Source organism: Hemiscyllium ocellatum, chromosome 9, assembly GCF_020745735.1.
Source record: "Hemiscyllium ocellatum isolate sHemOce1 chromosome 9, sHemOce1.pat.X.cur, whole genome shotgun sequence".
Taxonomy (NCBI): domain Eukaryota; kingdom Metazoa; phylum Chordata; class Chondrichthyes; order Orectolobiformes; family Hemiscylliidae; genus Hemiscyllium; species Hemiscyllium ocellatum.
Window position 1 is genome coordinate 59,183,342 of NC_083409.1, and position 15,370 is coordinate 59,198,711.

Sequence of the window (15,370 nt, forward strand, 5' to 3'; positions counted from 1 at the left end):
AAATACAAGAACTGGGAGGCCATGCTGGAATTATAAAAAAGTATTAGTTAGGCTACAGCCAGAGTCTGTGGCAGTTCTGGTCTGCACACTATAGGAAGGATGTGATTGGACAGGAGAAGGTGCAGAGGAGATTAGTGTCTCGGATTGGAGCTTTTCAGCTGTGAAGAGACCTACACAAGAACAGAAGTAGGTCATTAAGTCTCTCAAACTCCATTTTCTTGCTTTTTATCCCATTATCTTTAATTCCCTTACTCAACTCTGAATATACTCAATAACTCAGCCCTCTGCAGTAAAGAATTCCACAGATTAACAACCAGCTGAGAGACTAAATTCCTCCCATCTGTGTTGTAAACACGTGGATCATTATTCTGAGATTATCTCCTCTGGTCCTAGACTCTTCCACAAAGGGAAACACAATGCTACACACTGAAAAATGCAAGATAGCAGACGATTACACATCTCCCAGATTGTCTCAGTGCCTTCTATGCTCGCTTTGAGCTGAATTTCGGCGGAGAGGTAACACCTATTCTGACAAGTCCTGACGAATCTATCCCAACATTCACTGCATCAGAGGTCTGATCAGTTTTCCTTCGTGTGAATCCAAGGAAAGTGATGGGATCAGACAGAGTACCAAGTCGTGCACTCAGAGTATGCGCAGATCAACTGGCAGAGGTATTCTCAGAGATCTTCATCTTCTCCCTGCAGCAGGCCACTGTCCCTGCCTGTCTCAAGACGGCTAACATCATCCCTATGCCAAAGAAGGCTCTGCAGCATGTCTCAATGACATCAGATGTCACATCACTTGTCCTTTGCTCCTCCCAAGAACATCTTGACACAAAGAACAGCTATTTAAGAATCCTATTCATTGACTACAGTTCAGTCTTCAACACTATTATTTCCTCAAGATTGATTATTAAACATGGTGATCTCAGACTAAGCCCTACTCTCTGCAACTGGATCCTTAGTTTCCTGACCCACAGGTCACAATCAGTAAAGATTGAATATTTCATCCTCATTAACACTCAATATTGGAGCCCCCCAGGGGTGCATACTCAGCCCCCTACTGTACTTACTGTATACCCATGACTGCGTCACCAAATACCAGACTAATGCCATTTACAAGGTCGCTTATGACACCGCTGTAGTCGGTCGAATCTCAGATGTGATGAACCAGGCTACAGATGGGACGTGGAAAACCTGGAAAAAATGATGCATTGAGAACGACCTAGCTCTCAATGCTGGCAAAACCAAGAAACTCATTATTGACTTTCAGCGGGATGTTACTCATGCTCCCCTACACATCAGCAGCACAGAGGTGGAACAAGTGGAGAATGTCAAGCTCCTGGGAGTGGTTATCCACAACAAACTTTCTTGGACTCTTCATTTGGACACACTGGTTACAAAGGCCCAACAATGTCTCCTTTTCCTCAGGCGGCTGAGGAAATTAGGCATGACAGCGAACATCCTTGCCAACTTTTATAGGTGCGCCATCGAAAGCATTGTCTGGACATATCACTACCTGGTATAGCAACTGTACCATTCAAGATCGGAGACAGTTACAGAGAGTGGTGAACTCAGCCCAGACAATCACAAAGGCTAACTTCCCATCTATAGAATCCATCTACCAGGCCCGCTGTCAAGGAAAGGCCGCCAGCATTTTCAAGGATCCATTGCACCCTGGCAATGTTTTTCTACAACCTCTACCATCAGGGAGAAGGTACAGAAGCCTGAACACATGCACCAGCCGGTTTTGTAACAAATTCTACCCTACTGTTGTTAGAATACTGAATGGACTCACAAACTCTTAACATTCGCCTGTACCTGTGTTTTTGGTTTTGCTGCTGTTTACCTATTACTTACTCAGCTATGCTACATAACTATGCGATCTGCCTGTATTGCTCACAACACAAAGCTTTTCACTGTGCCTCGATACACTTGACAATAAATTCAATTCAATTCAAACAATCTTTCTGCATCTATCTGGTGAAATCCTCAAAGAATCTTGAATATTTTAATAAGGTTACCTCTCACTCTTCTATATTCCAATGAGTCCAGGCCCAGCCTACTTCTTCTCATAAGACAGTCCTTCCATGCCTGGCATCAGCTTAGATAACCTTCTCCAGACTGCTTCTAGTCCAAGTATATCTTTCTGTTCATAGTATTCCAGCTGTGGTCTGACTAGTGCCTTACATAGTTTAGCAAGACTTCCTTACTTTTATACTCTATTTCCATGAAATAAAGACCAACATTCCCTTTGCCTTCTCTATTATCCACTGAATTGTTTGTGATTACTTGCTATCATGTGGAGTTAATCACATTTGCTGAAGACCAGCATCTATGATACTGGGGGGGCTCTGAAGGAGGCTGAGATAGATCATTCACTCAATACTTCTGACTGAGGATTGTTGCAAATACTTCAGATTTTTTATCTTTTGCACTGACATGCTAGACACTTCTGTCATTGACATTAGAGATATTTATGCAGTCTCCTTTTTCAGTGAGTCGTTTAATTCATGACTGGATGTGGCAATAGTACAGAGCTTAGACCTGATCTGCTGGTTATAAAATAACTTATTAAAATCCTGTATATCACTTGCTGCTTGTGCTACCTGGCACACAAATGTTGTGGCTTCACCAGGTCGACACCTCATTTTTATGTATGCCTGGCACAGTTCCTGATACGCACTCCTGCATTCTTCATTGAACCAAGACTGAACCCCTGGCTTGATGACAATAGTAAATCGGGGTCATGAGGTTGCAGATGTTGCTTCAGCAGACTTTTGTTGCTGCTGATAGCTCACAATGCCTCATGGATGCACAGTCTTGAGTTTACAGATCTGTTCAAACTCTATGCCAATTATTATTGTTATAGTGTCACATAAAACAATACAAAATATCTTCAATGTGAAAACAGAACTTACTCTCCACAAGGACTGTGCATGCTCACTCTTACATCAGTATGGCATGGACAGATACATCTGTCTAGCTTGATGCTTTAAGACTTCAAAGGGTATGGAGCAATTGTTGGGGACGCTCCAGGCAACTCCCTCCTGTCTGTACACTTCTGCACTACAACTTTGCTCAGTCTGTCCAGCTGGTAAAACAGAACATATCCAGGGATGGTAATGGTAATGGTGTGTCTGAGACACTGTGTGCAAAGTATGATTTCATGAGTCTGATTATTCAGGCTGTTATTTGTCTGTTAGACAGTTCCCCAATTTTGGCACCAGCCCCAGATATTATTAATAAGGACTTTGCAAGGTTGAGGTTGCTTAGTTTTCCAATTCCATTTTTTGAGGCTAGGTGGTCTATCTGATTTTGTTCCTTTGAGATATTTTAACATTTGATACAACTGAATGGCTTGCTAGGTCATTTTAGAGGGCAGCTGACAGTCAATCACATGGAGTCAAATGTTGGCTAGATCAGATAAGGATGGCAAATTTATTTCCATATTAGTGGACCAGGTGGGCTTTTTACTCTAATCATTTCATGGTCATCATTCAACCTCTATTTCCGGAATTTATTAAATTCAAATTCCACCATCTACTATGGTGGGATTTGAACCTGCATCTGAATCTGTGAATCTTTGAATCCTAAAACCACCCATCCCGGGTCTCTGGACCAGAGTCCAATTGCAATACCACAATGCCATCATCTCTCCTCAAATGCAATGTGGAAGATTAGCTGCATTATAATGTAAGATACAAAACATAATTACTTTATTTCTTTCTTTTTAAGTTAGTTTTCCAAAGATAGTTTGCACATCAAAAAATATTTAAGACGGGTATCTGTTATTGTAGCGAGTAGTTAAGATTAGAAGAGAAACATGCAATGGTTATTAATTGATGTCTGATTATATAAAAGGGGGGGGGATCAGATGGATCTTAGAGAGAGGACAGTTCTGTTGACACAGTCAATAAATTTTCTGTAGAAAGAAAATCTATACTGCTTAGTTTCTGTTTTACCATCCGAGTTAGAATCTATCAACAAGTATTACCATTCATAGGTTTCCAGATCATGGCACAGTTCAATAAACTTGCTCTTCATCACAACTTCTGCAACTAATGCTGCTAAAATACTGTGATATTTTAGTCATGACACATGGAGTAAGATTCATTCGCACAACATGTGCAAATGTACTTGGAATTAGATGGCTCCAAATAGCCCTTATAGCCATATGAACTTAATTCATTACAGCACTACCTTCTAAGCTAGGTTATGTGCTAAAACTTTACACAATACATATTAAAAATTAACAAGATATATGTGTTAAGGCAGAATGAGAATGGTACCTGCTAAAAGGTGCAACAAAACTAGCATTTGCAATTGTCTGGTATATTGTACCACTGAGGATATAGTCAGATACGAGTAAGTCCTGAGAGGTGAAAATTTTACTTTGCCTGCTTTGTGTAAAAGCAGCGTCAAATACAATGAGGGGATGAGGAGTCACATCTTTCCCAGTCTCATCGAAAACCTAAAAATGACAGACACACACCATCAGTTTTATATGATCACAAATGTCAAAAATAAAATTCATTAACAGGGAAATCTAATATAGCTTTCAACTGTATGGAGTCTAATTTATGTCTTATTTTCTCTCCTTTCCTAAAGGAGCTAATCTGTGCTAGACTGTGGTTCCTAGGAATCATCCAAGTACTTCACTAAAATCAACATCCATGATGAAATGCTGTTTAAATGAGTTGACATTCATTACAACGGAGTCTAAATCTGTCTTTGCATACTTTTTGTCTGATGGAAGTCACGAAATAATAGTCAAGATCTGCTATGCACAAAGGTTCTCAATTCATCTGCAGGCTTCCTGCCAGAGGCCAGTTAATTCAGCTGAGATCAATACCAAAACTTCTATGATTGATATGAACAAGTATTAAATTTGGTAGTATATGGGTCCACTGAGCCACTAAGTTATTCTTTTTCTCTGAAAAGCACTATCCAAACCACTACAGTGTTGAACAAGCATTAGCAGGACAGGAATGATACATTGCTGCTTCTTAAATCACATCTCCCCGGTTTTAGACTTAAAAAAACTTTTCCATGGAATTCTGTATACCTTGAAAGTATTAACTTGTCGAAAGCAATGGCCACGAATGAATAATAGAGCTACAGATATAGGTAAATAACAGTGAGTTTTGTTCAAATATCTGTGGTATTAAAGCAAACATTTGCACAATTTTGCCTCTGTTGATTAGCCAAGTGAAATAAAGTGGTTCAAGCACTCTAGCACAAAGTAGCTCCTTTAGGGAAAGTGATTTGTGGAAAAATTAAATTTGATGCACTAAATAAACTTTTTGCATTCACTGTTTTATATGAAACTGTGTAGAGAGTTCAATCATACAAGCAAAATAAAATTGCAAAGAATTATTTTCAATGATAAAACTTATGTTTAATTTCATCAATATTTTTCTTCCTGCCTCCTGGCAACAGTTACAGTGTTAGGTGGAGGTAGGTAGGAGAAGAGATATAGGAAACAACATGGATACTTAAGTGTGATAAAGGGACTAATTGCATTAATTAGGGAAAACATTTTTTTTTTGATACAATTTAACATACTTTTGGTATAGTGCATTCTTTGATTTGCTAATTTTCTAATCGCAACAATCATTAAGGTATCCAGGCTTTTTCATTAATGCAATTTCTTGAAACAAAGGAAGACACTCTTCTATGCAATCTAATTTAAATTTAGAAACAGTATAATTGCTCAGTTATCTCTATCACTATATTTTCTTGAATCTTAAAATGTGGATTGCATTAGCAGAGCTGCCCCCATATATTCTCCGAGTTTTATATCCCTCCGAAATGAACCCTTGAATATTCATGTCCTCCACTTGGTCATCATGAGCTATGACACTGAAATTGATCCAGATCATACAAATTTAGGGAAGGCCTAGACACTGGTGATAAATGGGACACTGTCTGGGGAAGTGTGGAAGGGTAGGCATAGCAGATGTCTTTATTGTATTTGGGTAGTGGAGGAGATGGTTAGACAGCTGCTTCAGAGAATTTCTTTTCTTTATTCATCCATGGGATGAGGGCCCAGTATTTATTGCCCACTCCTATTTGCCCAGAGGGCAGTTAAGAGTCATCCACATTGCTGTGGGTCTGGAGTCACATGTAAGTCAGACCAAGTAAGGATGGCAGCTTCCTTCCCTAAAGGACATTTGTGAACTAGATGAGTTTTTTTCAATAATCAACAGTGGATTCATGGTCATTGTTTGACTCTTAATTCCAAATTTTGTTTTTCTTTGTTGTGGCAGGATTAGAACCTAGATCCCTAGAACATGATCAGATTAACAGTCCAGTTATAATACCACTAGGCCATCACCTCTCTGTTATTTAGTATAAAACGTATGATCATTGCTGTTTAAATTTTAGTTCTGAGAGTATCAGTGATGACACTAGGCAGCAGAGGGTGTAGTAACAAAAGGAGATAGTTGGACGTTACAGGGTGGTTATTGTAGAGTAATTTGAAATATTGGAAGGTTTCATAATGAAAGGCAGGATACAAGTGGCCTGAAGAATGAGAGGAGACAGACTTATCAGCAGCTTTGATACATTCACAGTTAGGTCCTCAGGGCAAGTGTGGGAATACCAAGAAAATAAAAGATGAGATCAGTGGAATAGGGGAAGCTTCCTAGAAGAGGAATGGCAAGACCGTGGGGATGAATGTAGAGTTTGTACACACCAAAGTGAACTATGCTGGTGAAGAGGTGCTAGTGAATGCCAAACCAATTCATCCTCTGAGGTCTTGAAGAGGCCATCATCAAAGATGGTGGCAGAACTGGAAATGGAGGTAAGGCAGGCTTTGAATGTCTGACACCCTGCTACTAGTCTGGGAGAACCAACTTCTGTAGTGACATTCTTTTCTTGCAGACAGAGAAAATGTATGATTCAGTGTCATCTCAATCGGTGCATGAGCAATTGCTGAATATGCACACGCATGTCAGCTGCTGATTCTTCCGCAGTAAGGGATTAGCAATGGCATTGTTCTGTAACTGACAGAACATTGACAGCATTAGGTGGTTGTCACATTTCAGTGCACATATTGAACTTGGTAAAGGGTCCTGCATTCAGTTCTTCTATCTGACATGATGCTCAATAGATTCTGCATTAGTACAGTTAGACTGAGAGATGACCCAAGACTGTTAGTTTGTAGTAAAATGACAGTGCTGCACAGACTCGTGTAGCACAAGAGATCATTCATCCACATGCTGCGCTGCATCCAGGTTCACCGATGTGCCCGCTGGCACTAATCTACATTGAGACCTCAATCCAAGCCAACCTCATCTCTTTGGTGTGCCTCCTGCTGCCATCCCTAGGGAACAGGGGAACCAGCTTTCCCCAGATCTTCTGGAGGACAGCTTGCAGCGACATGTTGCTGAACCATGAGCTATGCTCTGTCTTGTCAGGGACATTGCTGAGGAAAGTAGGGCAAGTAGCAGCAGCAGTGGGAGGAGCGACAGTGAGGACGAGGGGCCTGCCAGGATAAATTTAAAATTATGTAAACTTATCTTGTGAATAGGCAGAGCGCACGCTGAGCAGGAGCAGACACAGGACTCCTGAGTAAATGAAGTAATATAGTTGGGTGGTTATGTTACCTGAAAGGCTCCTTAGGTAGTGTCTCCCACCCACCCGCCTCCTCCAACCAAAAAAAAGCATTCTGTGCTCAGGATTGGTAAGGTAACTAGTCTTTTTTTCTTCTTTATTTTTCTGCAGTCTCTTTGGGAGTTTAGAACAGTGAGGATGGTGGCTAGGGCAGTTGAATATCCCTCTGCAGAATGTAGGAGGTAAGGGTCACCACTAGTGTCTCTGCTGACTTCACCTGTGGGAAGTGCACCGAACTCCAGCTCTTCTAAGACTGCGTGAGGGAGCTGGAGCTGGAGCTGGATGAACTTTGGATCATTTGGGAGGTGGAGGGGGTTATTGAGAGGAGTTACAGGGAGGAAGTCACACCTCAGGTACAAGAAAAAGGCAGATTGGTTACTGTCAGGGGACGGAAAGGGAACCGGAAGGCAGTGCAGGGAACCCTTGTGGCCGTTTCCCTCAACAACAAGTATACCGTTTTGGATACTGATGGGGGGGGGATTACTTACCAGGGATAAACTGTAGGGTACAGGTCTTTGGCACAAAGTCTGTCCCTGTTCCTCAGAAGTCGGGGGGGGGAGCAGTGCATTACTTATTGGGACTCCATAGTTAGGATGACAGATAGGTGGTTCTGTGGGAACGAGAGAGTCTCACAGTTGGTGTATTGCCTCCCATGTGCAAGATTTCATGAAGTCTCAATCATTTTTCGGGATCCTTGAAGGGCAGGGGGAGCAGGCCCAAGTTGTGGTCCACGATATAGTAGGAAAAGGAAATGGGGATTTAAGGCAGAAATTCAGGGAGCTAGGGTGGAATCTAGTTATTATCTCTGGTTTGTTGCCCATGCCATGTGCTCGTGAGGCGAGGAATACTGAGAGAGAGGAGTTGAACACATGGCTACAGGGATGGTGCAGGAGGGAGGGTTTTGGATACCTGGATGATTGGGCCTCATTCTGGGATAGGTGGGACCACAACAAACAGGATGGTCTACACCTGAATCAGAGAGGTACTGATATCCTGGGGTGGAAATTTGCTAATGCTATTTGGGAGGGTTTAAACTAATTCAGTGGGGGGATGAGAACCTAAATTGTAGTTCCAGTGTCCAGGAGGTTGAGACTAATGAGGTCAGAAATATGATTTCAAAGTCACAAGCGTTCACTGGCAAGCAGGAAGGTGGTTTGAAGTGTGTCTACTTCAATGGCAGGAGCATCCGGAATAAGGTGGATGAACTTGTACCATGGATGGTATCTGGGACTTTGATATTGTGGCCATTTCGGAGACATGGATAGAGCAGGAACAGGAATGGTTGTTGCAGGTTCTGGGATTTAGATATTTCAGTAAGAACAGAGAAGGTGATAAAAGAGGGGAAAGTGTGGCATTGTTACTCAAGAACAGTATTATGGTAGCAGAGAGGATGTTTAAAGACTCATCTACTAAGGTACTATGGGCTGAGGTTAGAAACAGCAAAGGAGAGGTCACCCTGTTGGGAATTTTCTATTGACCTCTGAGTAGTTCCAGAGATGTAGAGGAAAATTAGCAAAGATGATTCTGGATCGGAGCATGAGGAATAGGATAGTTGTTATGAAATTAATTTTTCAAATATTGACTGGAAATATTATAGTGCAAGTACTTTAGATGGATCAGTTTTTGTCCAATGTGTTCAGGAGTGTTTCCTGACACAGTATGTGGACAAGCTAACATGGAGAGGCCATGTTGGATTTGATACTGGGTAATGAACTTGGCCAGGTGTTAGATTTGGAGGTAGTTGAGCACTTTGGTGATAGTGACCATAATTCGGTTATGTTTACTTTAAAGATAGAAATGGATAGGTATATAATGTAGGGCATATATTTGCTTCGGTAAAGGCAATTATGATGCAATTAGGCAAGATTTAGGATGCATAGGATGGGGAAGGAAACTGCAGGGTTCAGGCACAATTGAAATGTGGAGCTTATTCAAGGAACTGTTACTAAAGGTCCTCAATAAGTATGTATCAGTCAGGCAGGGAGGAAGTGGGTGAGCAAGGGAGCCATGGTTTATTAAAGAAGTTGAATCTCTTGTCAATATGAAGAAGGCTTATGTTAGGATGAGGCATGAAGTCTCAGTTAGGGCGCTTGAGAGTTACAAGTTAGCCAGGCAAGACCTAAAGACGGAGCAAAGAAGAGCCAGGAGGGGACTTGAGAAGTTGTTGGCAGGTAGGATCAAGGAAAACCCTAAAGCTTTCTATAGATATATTAGGACTAAAAGAATGATTTGAGAAAGATTAGGACAATCAAGGATAGTAGTGGGAAGTTATGCATTGCATCTGAGGAGATGGGGAAGTACTAAATGAGTTTTTAGTTGAAAAAGACAATGTTGTCGAGGACAATATTGAGATTCAGGCTACCAGACTATATGGGATTGAGGTTTGCAAGGAGGAAGTGTTAACAATTCCGAAAGGTGTGAAAATAGATAAGAATCCTGGGCTGATGGGATTTATCCTAGAATTCTCTGGGAAGGCGGGAGGGGGGAGGGGGTGGTGGTGGGAGATTGCAGAGTTCTTTGAGATGGTGACAAAACAAGTGGATGAGGGTAAAGCGGTTGATGTGGTGTATATAGATTGCAGTCAGGCATTTAGTAAGGGTCGCCATGGTAAGCTATTGCACAAAACATGTTGGCATGGGATTACGGTTGATTGAGTGGTTTGGATCAGAAGTTGGCTAGCTGAAAGAAGACAGTGGGTAGTGGTTGATGGGAAATGTTCATCCTGGAGTTCAGTTAATAGTGGTGTACCGCATGGATTTGTTTTGGTGTACCGCATGGATCTGTTTTGGGGCCACTGCTGTTTGTCATTTTTATAAATGACCTAGATGAGGGAGTAGAAAGATGGATTAGTAAATTTGCAGATGACACTAACATCAGTGGAGTTGTGGATAGTGCTGAAGAATGTTGCAGGTTACAGAAGGTCATAGATAAGCTGCAGAGCTGGGCTGAGAGGTGACAAATGGAGTTTAATGCGGCAAAGTGTGAGGTGATTCACTTTGGAAGGAGCAAAAGTAATGAAGAATATTGGGTTAATGGTAAGATTCTTGGTAGTGTAGATGAGCAGAGAGCTCTCGGTGTCCATATACATAGATCCCTGAAAGTTGCCAACCAGGCTGATAGGTTTGTTAAGAAGGCATATGATGTGTTAGCTTTTATTGGTAGAGGGATTGAGTTTCAGAGTGACAAGGTCACGCTGCAGTTGTACAAAACGCTGGTGCAGCCGCACTTGGAGTATTACATACAGTTCTGGTCACTGCATGACAGGAAGGATGTGGAAATGTTGTAAAGGGTTCAGAGGATATATGAGGATGTTGCCTGGTATGGAGGAAAAGTCTTATGTGGAAAGGCTGAGGGACTTGAGGCTGTTTGCGTTAGAGACAAGAAGGTTGAGAGGTGTCTTAATTGGAACATTCAAGATAATCAGAAGGTTAGAAAGAGTTGACAGTGAGACCCTTTTTCCTTGGATGGTGATGGCTAGCATGAGGGACTTAGCTTTAAGTTGATGGGTGATAGATATAGGACAGATGTCAGAGGTAGTTTCTTTACTCAGAGAGTAGTAGGTTCACCAAATTTAAGGGCATTTAAATGGTAATTGGATAAACATGTGAATGAAAATGGAATATTATAGGATAGATGAACTTCAGATTGTTTCCACAGGTCGGCGCAACATCGAGGGCCAATGGGCCTGTACTGCGCTGTAATGTTCTGTGTTCTATGTTCTGACTAATTTTTCATTCTTGCAGTAAGTGTCTGGCTGCACAATAAATATGGTGAACCCAGAAGGTCCTGTTGGGGTCAAAACCACACCATTCTGTATGCTCATACAATTGTGATGAACTGAGAATCATGCAATTGTGCGAGAGAAATCAATCTTCCCTGATTGGTAGTGACTTTCAATTCCGTACCCAGCACTAAAATTATATTGTTTAATGGAGGGCCCCATCCAAAATTTTTCAACACTGAGGTCTGTAACTGCAATGAACAAGCAATGAAAGGTTTTCTCATAATTTTTAAAAAATGAATAAATATTTAGTATTCCATAGATTAGATAACTTAGTGTGGAAACAGGCCCTTCGGCCCAATAATTCCACACCAACCCGCCGAAGCGCAATCCACCCAAACCCATTCCCCTAAATTTACCCCTTCACCTCACGTTACGGGCAATTTAACATGGCCAATTCACCTAACCTGCACATTTTTGGACTGTGGGAGGAAACTGGAGGAAACCCATGCAGACATGGGGAGAATGTGCAAACTCTACACAGTCAGACACCTGAGGCGGGAATTGAACCCGGGTCTCTGGCACTGTGATGCAGTGGTGCTAACCACTGTGCCACCGTGCTGCCCATTTAAGATTAATTCGCCTTTACTTGAGTCAAGAAAGTAGTCAGGTCAAAAGTTAGTTAAAATGCATAAACAGACTCAAATACTGATGCAGTAGACAGATAGAATTTCTCCAAACATCCATTGTGGTTGGAACAACATTAATCCAAATGCCTTATTTGGAAATGGAATGTGCGGATGGCCTTGTACCACACCTAGAAAGACTAAGCAATGGGGTTTAGGCAAGGTTGAGAATGAAGCACACACTTTCGAGAGGAGACAAGTTGGCACCTGAGCAGCTAGGGAATGGTGAGACCAAAGGTAACAGGCACAAAACTAGAGTGGGCCCAGATCCACATCCACAACCACAAGTCAATGCTGCGAATGGCATTCTAATGCCGGTTGACCTGTACAGAACATTGGAGTAGCTGCACACACAGCTTAGAAGGAACATTGCTCATAATATTTAAGAAGTGTATAGATCTGCTCTTGCGATGCCAAGCATACAAGGCTTTGGGCCAAGTGCTGGTACATAGAACACAGAACAATATGGCACAGTTCAGGCCCTTGATGTTGTAACGACCTGTGAAACTGATCTGAAGCCCATCTAACCTACACTATTCCATTATCATCCATATATTTATCCAATGACCAATTAAATGCTCTTAATGTTGGTGAGTCTACTACTGTTGCAGGCAGGATGTTCCACACCCTTACTACTCTCTTGAGTAAGGAACCTACCTCTGACATCTGTCCTCTATCTATAATTCCTTAATTTAAAGCTATGTCCCCTCATGCTAGCCATCACCATCTGAGGAAAAAGGTTTTCACTGTTCACCCTATCTAATCCTCTGATCATCTTGTACATCTCTATTATGTCACCTCTTAACCTTCTACTCTGTAACGAAAACAGCCTCAAGTCCCTCAACCTTTCCACAGAACACCTTCCCTCCATACCAGGCAATATCCTGGTAAATCTCCTCTGCACCATTTCCAATGCTTGCACATTGTTCCAAAATGTAGCAACCAAAAATGGGGATTAAAACAGCTGGGTGCTTGTTTTTGAATGGCATAGGCTTGATGGGCCAATTGGCCTTTTTCTGGGCTTAAGATCTCTATGACTCTATGAGATACACAGATACTAGGGCATATGAGCATAATTTATGTAATATATCAGGACAGGTTGACAGCGTAGAGTACAAATGTAAGGAAGTTATGTTAAAATGTATAATACTCTGGTTTCCTCACCTGGATCATTAAGTCCAATTCTGGGTGCCATACATGAGGAAAATGTGAATATTAGCATGTTGACTGAATTACTTGATCAATTTGTATTAACAGAATAATGTAGAATTTTTTTGTACATTAATTGAATATGTGCATCACTCGCTGGGTCAGCATTTATTACCAATCCCCAATACCCACAGGGCGGTTAAGAAGCTACCACATTTCCGTAGGCCTGGAGTCACATGGCTAGACCAGGTACGGCCAGTAGGTTCCTTCCCTAACCAAAGGGAGGTTAGCGAACCTGATGGGTTTGTCCAATAAATGGCAATGGTTTCATGGTCATCATTAGACTCAGAACGCCAGATTTTTAAAAAATTGTATTCAAATTTCACCATCTGCCTCGACAGGAATATAACCTGGGGGTCTGAATGAATAGTTTAGCAATAATATCATTAAGCCTTCAGCTCCCCAAATGACTCCAGTATCAGAAACTTCAGTTATAGCTTGTTCAGAGAGGGTGAATTTATCTTGGAGAAGGTAAAATTGAGAAGTGATTTGATAGGAGTATCCAAAATCATAAGGGCATGGACAGAGTACAGAGATGGCACAATTTGAAGGTAACTGACAACATAAGTAATAGAGACCTGCAGAAAAACATGCAGAGTGGTTGGGATCTAGAATGCACATTCGGCGAGTGTGGTGAAAACAAGTTATACTGAGGCATTTTAGAGAGAATGGGATTAAATTAATAAGTGCATGGCTATGGAAAAAAAACCCACAAGATGACATTAGGTTAATTGCTCCTTTGGAGAATCAGCAAAGACACAACAGCCCAAATAATATCCTTCTGTACTGTCACCATTCTATGACTTAGCATTTTTGCCTCTCCAGTGATGGGCTGAGAGGGAGATAAAGAAAATGCTCAGCACAAGCTAGGAGCTTCAAAATAGCACAATTAAGATTGGAAAAGTATTTACATAGAGAATTTGAGATGCAAATCCAAAAAATCACATTTATAACAAAATGGTATGTTCACGACATAAAATTGTACCTGTACAGGGTATTTTCCTCCTGCAATGTAGCTTTTATCCAGGATCTTTTCTCCTTGCAAATTCACCCTTTGACGACTCATTGACCCCATAAAACTATAAGAGCTTCTATTGCTGTGTCTACTGAAGTTCCCTACACTGGGGTGACTAGGAAATTTCTTCATGCTTCCACCAATTTTGGATGATCTACGATTTAAAATAAACAGCAATTATTTGACCTTCAAAATATTGTAATTCTTTGGTGAAAATATGTTGCTGAAAAAGCACAGCAGGTCAGGCAGTATCCAAGGAGCAGGAGAATCGACGTTTCGGGCATGAGCCCTGAAGAAGGGCTCATGCCCGAAACGTTGATTCTCCTGCTCCTTGGATGCTGCCTGACCTGCTGCGCTTTTCCAGCAGCACATTTTCAGCTCTGATCTCCAGCATCTGCAGTCCTCACTTTCTCCTTTGTAATCCTTTGGTACCAACATATAGTACAGGTATATGAAAATTCATTTGAAGCAAATTATTCTAACATGATATATTAATAGTGCAATATCTTGATTTGTCATTTACTTCCATTATTATCATAAAAACTGACAAAGCTGTATTCACCAGTATTGCTGTTATTAGGCTTAAAATGCTTTCTCCAGACACAACTCTCGTTTAACGGGCCAAAATTCAGATTTCTACCATTGATCAGCTGTCAGAGTATAAATTTGTCAGAGAGTAACACAGATCCTTCAATGAGAACATTTTACGACAAGTTCTCCACAATGTTCCCAGGAATCGAAAGCAACAATCCATTACAGCACCTGGATCTCCTGCAAAGGAAGACTATAAAGTGCATTGAATCTTCTGGGGTCAGATCTATTAATGCTGATTTAGTGAGCTCCTTGCACGAATAATATCTCCCATTAGGAGCTCACTATTAGAGAAAGTATAATATCCAGAATGTTGCAAAATTTGAAAAGTCGAGAGAAGCAATTGAATGGGGAAGTATTTCTGGAATAAAAAGTTTGTGCTTTCTGAGAAATGGCCCACAATCTTTTTGGAACATGGTGCCTCATTAATTCTGATGAAGGAAGCATTGCAGAGGGGTGTGGTTAATGTAAACAAGGGCACCAACCACAAAATGCAATAAAGGAAAAGATACTATATGTCTCCAATAT

The 15,370-nt window shown here is 41.2% G+C and overlaps 1 protein-coding gene across 1 annotated transcript in view; it reads right to left on the reverse strand.

Moving 5' to 3' along the window:
- dnai4 (dynein axonemal intermediate chain 4) overlaps positions 1-15,370 on the reverse strand; it is a 116,453-nt gene that overhangs the window by 96,803 nt on the left and 4,280 nt on the right. The window contains exons 2-3 of the mRNA XM_060829574.1: positions 14,222-14,405; positions 4,293-4,474 (exon numbers count right to left, since the gene is read on the reverse strand). Of these exons, the coding sequence (XP_060685557.1) occupies positions 4,293-4,474; positions 14,222-14,405 (366 nt within the window). The remainder of the gene's footprint in view (positions 1-4,292; positions 4,475-14,221; positions 14,406-15,370) is intronic.